The sequence below is a fragment of the Acanthopagrus latus genome, chromosome 22 (genome assembly GCF_904848185.1).
Source record: "Acanthopagrus latus isolate v.2019 chromosome 22, fAcaLat1.1, whole genome shotgun sequence".
Lineage (NCBI taxonomy): Eukaryota > Metazoa > Chordata > Actinopteri > Spariformes > Sparidae > Acanthopagrus > Acanthopagrus latus.
Genome location: NC_051060.1, coordinates 12224603 through 12232667, shown reverse-complemented (window position 1 = coordinate 12232667; position 8065 = coordinate 12224603). Strand labels below are relative to the sequence as shown.

Here is an 8065-nt window from a genome sequence, read left to right as displayed (position 1 = left end):
TTCTATTAAGTTAATCCTTTCTGGCACCCCTGTGCTTAACCTCTTTTCCTCATTAGGCTCTCGTCTGCCCTGATTCTTAAATACTTACCTTCCTGGAAAGAGAGACACAGAGAGAGAGAAACCCCCCGTTTTCTTTGCATTTAATCATTCCAATACAGCTGTTTTGAGTTTGTTGATCTAAAGGGTAAAAGTATAATCAACGAAATGTACTTAAGAATATATAAATAAACACTGCAAAAACAAGTCCTGTGTTAATGATGACATGTTGCTTATACTGATGCATCAGTGTGTAAGCATCATTTTTGTCGTTAGGTAGTTTAGTCCTCTGTTTCTCATTCCAGGGAACCCAAAGAGCCACAAGATAAATCTGATGGGTCACGAGAAGATTAATGGGACAGGACTGTGGACAAAAACAAAAACTCAATTTTATTTTTGCTTCATTCTTTTTTTTTTTCGTGAAATACTGCACTTTAAACAGTTTATAAGAAATATGTATAATTCCTGGAACTGCCAACAACATGAAAAGCAGCTGAAACTAGAAACTTTACATTTTTGTAAGAGGTCAGAAACAAACAAAAAAAGGTTGTAAACCACTAATTTATTCTTTTAAAAAAAAATGGAAAATATCGTAGTGGTTGTTAAGTAAAACTTTAACCTCCAAGTAACATTAGCTGTCATATAATACAGCAGAGTCTTCAACAGGGCGTCCTCGGAGTTACTTCAGGAGGGCCGTCAAATCATTGTATCATTAATATAACATTTTTACATGAAACATTTTTTTAATGCGTCTGAAATGAAAAATGAACACGAATCCAAAATATTAGAAGACAAAGATGTAAAAAAACAACAAAAACATTACATTTTCACAATATTAATGATGGTCTACCCATAATTCCTTGTGCAAGCAGGTGAGCAAGCTAACCTAACAGTATGCTAAATCACTGTGCAGCACCTATCCACAATGGCAAACTAGCCAGCTATGTATTACTGAAAAATAGTAGCCAGTTATCTGTATTATCATTCCAAGTGTGCGCACATTATCTGAGTCACACTGGAGACTCTGACACGACCTCCTCCTCAGACAACCATTGGTGAAATTGCAGAGGTTGAGGCTAACATGGCTAACATTAGCAATGCTACAACTGCTCTAGACAGTTTATACATGGCAGACACACCCAGTTTTATGTAGAAGTACAAATAAACATAAAATGGAAATATTTAAGTACAAGCTCTCAAAAATAGTTTTCAGCCACTTTCCACCACTGCAAAAAGAAAATGTTTTTACTGACTATAAAGGCCTTTTCTGAAAACCTTTATATTAATGCAGTTACACATGCTCACATTTGGGAACCATTTCCGCTGTGGTGCTTGGCTCATTGATCTCGATGTTGTTTGGTAAAGAAGGTAACACCGTGACTCATTCATTCATTCAAAGTTCATACACTTTTCCAACCTTCAGGCCGCCACCTATCAAATGTTTAGCACCAAAGAAGAAAATCACTATTTTTTTTTCTTTAGATATATTTTATTAAAAAAAGGAAACCCAACAAGAACTTTTTTTACATAATGATCAAGGATTTTTATTATCTTAGTCTCTTTCATCAGTTTCATATCATTACAGAAAATGTTATAGTACAGCGTTGTTCAATGTCTCCTCATTGCTTAATAATTTCCTTAGGAGTGCTGGTCACATATATCTGTACAATATGGTTCTTATTTTTTTCTGTACATTTTTTGTGAAGTTGGTTAAAAAGGCTGTCAGCACTTAAAGAAGCTGTTTCTTTTCTTTCTTTTTTTTTATTCTTAAATAGTTGATCAAATAAAAGATTATTTTTCCCAGGTTCAGCTCGCCCCTGGTGGGGGGTTTTGGGGCAGAGTTTACACCCGGTCACCGTGAATATAAGGAAGCTTCAGGGTCTGGGCAGACTGGGGTGTGCCCCCCCACCTCCCCATCCCAACATCACCTCTTCCCTGCCCAGGCATTTGGCACTGCGCACATAAACAAGACTCACAAGATAAACAACAAGCAAAGCTCTTTGTGAAGCCATTATGATGCATACTAATGAGAGAAAAACAGAAGTGTCACCTTGATGGGCGCTCAAAAGAGGAATTGGTCTTGATGTGCCCCCTCTTCCTCTTAGCTGAGCACCATGGGGAATCTGGAGTCTTCCTCATTGTTTTCTTCATTTTCAAAAAACAGATTATTTTTTTCCACTAAAGATGAGAAAATAATAATTTTTCTTTTTTTGTCCTGGCAGGCACCTACAGCTGTCTATTAAAATGCTACTGCTATAGATAAGGTCTAGCATTGAACACACAAAGCAATTGCAATGAAAGGAACGAAGTTGCCTTAATATAATAATGATAATAAGAAGAATAATGATAATAATAATAAGAATAATCATAATAATATATTACAGAATAAATCTCTTTTTATAATTAGATTTTTTCATTAAAAGTTATATTTTCTTTGTTTGAAATACTATAATCTTTTTAAATTAATTTTTTCATATGTATCTAGGTTGTGATCAAGATGTTGACTATACCTCAACGTTATCCAAATCAATAAAAACTAGCTGTGCCGTTGCATATTACAGAATAGTCAATGATATGTGGACATGCACCGTGAACCACCCATTCCAACCCTCGCTATATGACGCCGACGCTCCGTCCCTCCGTGATGACATCATAGCCGGCCGATGACCATGACGTCGACCACCTCGCCCTTGTGCAGCTCCACGTATTGCTCTGTTTTTGGAGGTAGCATCAGGAGCCCGTTAGCACTGCGCATGCTCATCAGCCTGCTGCTCACCTGGTTCCCTGCAGCAGAGAGGACGGGAAGAGGGAGGGGACAAAATACTTTCGAATCAGAATCTAACCCATGAGGGGAAATTCAGGGTGGTCTCTAAACATGATTAAAAATGGCCACAAACGCTATTACGTTTTGCAGTGTGAGCCTAATGCTAATCGTAACTCGGCGCAGAAGGGGGCGTGCGTGTAGGTAGTCATGGATGAGAGGTCTGTGACAGTGTTGCATCTAATAATGTTGTTCTTCCCTAGTGAATTTTAACAACAGTTAGCTTAATTAGCTTAGTTGGCTAGCCTCTAGTTCATGACTAGATGGATAAATAGAACTACAGGTAAGTGGAAAAAAAGTTTATTTTCTATTTTGGGGTGAACTGTCCCTTTAAAATGCCACCAAAATGCATTGTATATTTGAATTGGAGGCAAATGTTTTTATAAAGTGGTTGCAGTTTAACAAATGTGTTTACTTTGAGTATTCTAAGGAAAAACTGGATCTCTCAAAGCTATCTCTTCTGGCTCAATTCATTTCTTGCTTTAAGTACACTGCAACTCAGTGAACAGTTAACGCCTCATCCAGATGCCTGGCTGTCACACAGAATCCTTTACAGAATCCTGCCCTCAGTTTTTTGTACCTGTGCTCTGTGCCCACGGCAGAGGCTCCTGGTGATGCCATGTCAGAATGCAGCGGTGGTATTCAGGGCGAGGGTCCAACTTCACATCACAAGACAACTAGGGAATCAAAACAAAGAAAGTGAAATTATAGACTGGTACCCCTTGTGTCGACGATGACACTTTCATATAGTGGAGAATCATTTACTTAATTCCCAAGAATCCTGGTGCTCTTTTTATCATTGGATGCTTAAAACTCCGCACAAGTATTTATTTTTTACAGTTAGGTTGTTCTTTATACTACCAGTTGTGAGTTTTGGCCTCTTCGAAATGTTTTCAATTCACCGTTCACCTTGGAAGCAGGTGAAATCACACCAGAAACCCCTCCAAAGTTTTGGACTTTCATGTTAAGCAGGTTCCTTTTTTCTGAATAATTTAGAGAATATCAAGGTTTCTTTCCAGCAAATGAATGTAGCACAATAGTTACGGCTTTAAAAAAAAGAGGAAGAAATGGAACTCTTTCAGTGTAAAACATCCCAGATCTGGATCATCACCAACATATAATAAGTTCAGGTAAAAAACCCAAGATCTGCCAAATGTTCAAACAGAGTGCTGGGGAAACTCTTCCAACTTCACTGGCAGAGGCGCAGGGTTTTCCAGAACGCTGTTTGACCCGGGTCTGATGCCATCTGCTGAGGGAAATTATCTGGCTACATCTGTGCTTTCAGGCCATCAGTCCCGCCACTAAGTGGCAGTAATGCATTCAAGTTGATTTCTAACTGCTTTCTAACAGCAGATGATGTAGCAGAGCTCTCTGGATAGCACCCATAATGGCAGGGGACCAGACCTCTCGCTTGATGATGCTGGTTGGGGACTAGAGCTGCGGCTGTTTGGTGTGTGTTCGTGATATCATTATTATTATGTTTTTTTTTCTGACTCTGTGATTATGAATATTCATGACCAGGGAGTAGGCCTCCGGGTCAGCGTGGGCCGTGATTGGTTCCCCTGCCAAGTCAAAGCAAAATATGGTGTTCATAAATATGTATCACGCGGGTGGTGAAAATAGTATTAAGTCACAAGTTAAGATGCAATGGACTGCAACGATGCACCCTGGAACTTCTAATTCTTCTCTGCTGGGGGTTTGTTGGATCTGCACTCCAAGAGAAATGATATTTTGTGTAAACTTTCTTTCCCCGACTGATAATAAAGACATCGACCTGTCTCTGAATGACACCCGACAGGATTGACAAAATTTGTTCTACCTGAAATGCTAAAACAAAAACTCTGTCTGGTAAACAAACAGAAAAAAAAGCCAAAACCCTGTCTTCGACCACCAGCTCCTCAACAGATGATGAACTTTGTGTGTCTCGGCTAGAGAGTCAGGCCGCCCTGGTCGCCCTGTGCATCCTACCCTCGCTTTAATGATGGTTGGCCTAGGGTCCAAAATGCCCTGCATCTTCCTCAAGGCAGGGATGACAAAAAGATTACAGGTGACAACAGCGGACACGGGGTTTCCTAGGACAGACGGACGGTCAGAGAGGGGAGAGAAAGAAAGAGGGGGAGAAATATATGAGTAACATCTCTGCAGAAACAGCGGCGTGAATCACTCTTACTCTCAACTTCACACACTACCTGGGAGGGCAAAGATTAGTTTGCGAGCACCGTCCATGTCCAAGGTGGCAAATGTTGTTGGGAGACTGTAAAAAAAAAGCAAAACATGTTGATTTTGCTTTCAAACATTACAAAACGGTGCTATATAATATGTGTTTTTACTCTTGTGAGAGGGAGTCAGGGATAACTGTTATTTCAGATTCTATCTTGATATAAGTTCAGTGTGCAGGTTACGTCTTTTGGTGCAGAGAACATTCGTATTTTCAGTCCCAGACAAAATGTATACAATAAAAATATTATTAAAATCTGGTGAAAAAAAAAACACTGAACTTATATCAAGATAGAATCTGGAGACTATTATTATTATTGCATTCAAGTGTAAAATATATGATCAATTCAAAATGAATAGTATCTGATATTTACACTGATTATCTTAAATTAAATCCATTCTATTGCAACTGCCTTTTAAGAATTGATACATTTGAAATTTTGCACTTTTAAAGTTGCCTTACAATAAAGTTTTCTTACCCTGGTTTCATGAAAACACGACCAAAATGGATCTGAGCATGAAGATCAATATCCAGCACCTGTTTAAGGTAGTCCTAAAAAGAGATTCAACAAACATACAGTTAAAAAATACCTTGAAGAATCAGACCCTCACCTAAGAGTAACAAGTTTTAAATCATGGTTCTTATTAATAATTACTATATGTGTAATTTCTCAAAAGTGAGGGCTGTCTTTCTCTCCTCCACCACCAGGTGTCAGCAAAACACAGTGTCATGACTTCCTGCTCTGTCATTATACCTTCTCTCCCATGGACACCCCTCCTGAGGTGATGATGACATCAGCACGGCTGATGCCTTCATTCAGAGCGTTGAGAAGGTCATCGGGGCTGCGGGGCACAAAGATATACAGACCCATGTTAACTAAAAACTCACAGGGAAGGACAAGATCAATGGAGAGAAAAGGACAACAGACAGCTCATTCTGGGGTAAGTACATCCAGATCATTCTCGGAGGTTTAATGAGTAAGGAAGGCGTACTTGTCTCCCACGATGCCCAGGTTGATGGTGGGGTAGCCGTGCTCCTGAATGGTGGCCAGCAGAGTGGAGCGATTGCTGTCCCTGATCTTCCCAGGATGGAGGTCATCTTCTGGGTTCAGCAGCTTTTACGATGAGAAGAATTTAAACATAAGAAACACATATATACTGTAGTCATCCTGTTTTGAATAGATGCTGGTGAGGAACAGATCAGGATTATACATAAAATATACTTTAGTGGCAGAAAGTCTGGTGGGTAGAGAAATAATTCAGCCAGAGAAGAGCAGGTTCAGATACTTGTCCTCTATCATATTAATATATTGAGCTTGCTGCTGTACTGAGGGCCAAGTGAGAATGTTCTCTTTTTCTGGTGATCCAGTCTCTAAGTCTGAGCTACATTATTTCTATCCTGTTTTGACTGTTATGACAGGTGAAAAAAAAACATTTTTAATCCTAACCCAGGATAATCTTTCTGAGTTCCTAAATTTTTTTTCCATCTTTTTAGGAGAAAAAAATGTTTCATGTTCTTTCTCTGTGAAAAAAACAACAACATTCTTTTCAGTAGATTTTTTTGTCAGATAAAATTTTTTAAAAGAGAGAGAGAGAAAAAGGTGTGTGTAACCAAGTGAGCATTTTTTTCAAGGCAGATTCTTTTTCTATGTTTTTTACAAACACAAAAAAGTGAAAATTTGATACTTACTACTTATACTATATTTTACAGTGACGGAGTAAATCAAAGAAGTGTTTAAAGTTTACATGAATATCAACAACTTGCTAAATCAGTTACTGGCAAGTGTTTATAACACATGAATTAATTCAGTATGATGTAATGGAAATTGTCTCAAAGCGTATTGTACGTCTATTATTTCAGTTCATACATCTTGACCTCCCTACTTATGAGACCAGAACTAGAAGTCTGACCCTTCTGCTTCTGAGACCTCAGGAACAACAAGCACTGCGAATTAATATAGTTATTAAAGGAAAAAGCAATGCCACTGATTAACTTGACTCTCATTTAGCAGGTTGCGTTGTCGGCAGACATACTGTATAGTACAAGTTGTAAACACCAGCGCTACACAGACATTTGAGCTTTTCTAGTGTAAAAAATGAGAAGACAAAGTATCTAATCCTCTTTTTCATACGCTTGACTAAAGGACGGGAGATGAAGACAATAAACCACTTCACCAGTTCTCAATGTGGCCATGAAGTGGGTGACTCACTGATTTATACAATCCAGACATATCTGCACAACGCTGAGAACAAGGTGTTAGGGGTCTTCTGAGGATCTCCACGAAGGTTACACACCCTGTGTCATTGAAACTGCACATCAGTGACACAGAAAATGCACAAACATGATCCCGGTGACTAAAAGGGAAACCACCTGGTCGCAGATAAACACATCGCTAACAACTGAAAGCACATGTGAGACGGCTGAGCGCACACTCGGCTCTGAGCGGTGGTCTGGTGTTTGCAGTCGACGCAAACAGCGGTGATTGTGCATAAACACGAACGAGGTACTCTGTCAGCCGATGACGCCGCATCGTTGTGTGCTGTGTTGTGAAATGACACTTCTACAAGCTTGCCTCATTTCCTGTGGACATGACGGCCACCATGGGGAATTTCTGGACCTCCACCTCTGTGACTCCCACGGTGGCCAGGAGGCCGATCTCAGACGGGCCCATGTGAGTGCCCTTTGCAAGCACACACTCGCCGCGCTTGATGTCATGACCGATAGGCCTAGAGACGGAGAGAGAGAGAGAGAGAGGGAGGACGGCTGAAGAATGCATCGTGCAGTTAATGTTTGTATGTTCCCCGCTGTGTATTGTGAAATCTAAGGAGCAAGGTTGGACAGTAACCTAACAGAGACCCCCAAGTGTAGCACAAACAAACAAACCTGTGGAGACATTAAGTGTATTTAGGTATGTGTTTTCTCCTCTGCCTGAACCAGTAATGTAAATGCAAATAAATAAATCAATAAAATATCAATAAATATTAAAAATG

At 39.6% G+C, this 8065-nt stretch overlaps 1 protein-coding gene across 3 annotated transcripts in view; it reads right to left on the bottom strand.

Moving 5' to 3' along the window:
- Nucleotides 1-1503: 1503 nt before the first annotated feature.
- Nucleotides 1504-8065, bottom strand: part of gphnb (gephyrin b) — a 106783-nt gene continuing 100221 nt past the window's right edge. For 2 of the 3 annotated variants that reach the window (XM_037087032.1, XM_037087034.1), the window contains 8 exons: nt 7648-7801; nt 6068-6189; nt 5830-5917; nt 5554-5627; nt 5047-5111; nt 4826-4929; nt 3438-3534; nt 1504-2820 (listed from right to left, as the gene is read on the bottom strand). In XM_037087032.1, the coding sequence (XP_036942927.1) occupies nt 2687-2820; nt 3438-3534; nt 4826-4929; nt 5047-5111; nt 5554-5627; nt 5830-5917; nt 6068-6189; nt 7648-7801 (838 nt within the window). In that variant the 3' untranslated portion in view covers nt 1504-2686. Of the gene's footprint in view, nt 2821-3437; nt 3535-4825; nt 4930-5043; nt 5112-5553; nt 5628-5829; nt 5918-6067; nt 6190-7647; nt 7802-8065 lie in introns of all 3 variants that reach the window. The other variant, XM_037087031.1, reaches the window with a different exon arrangement.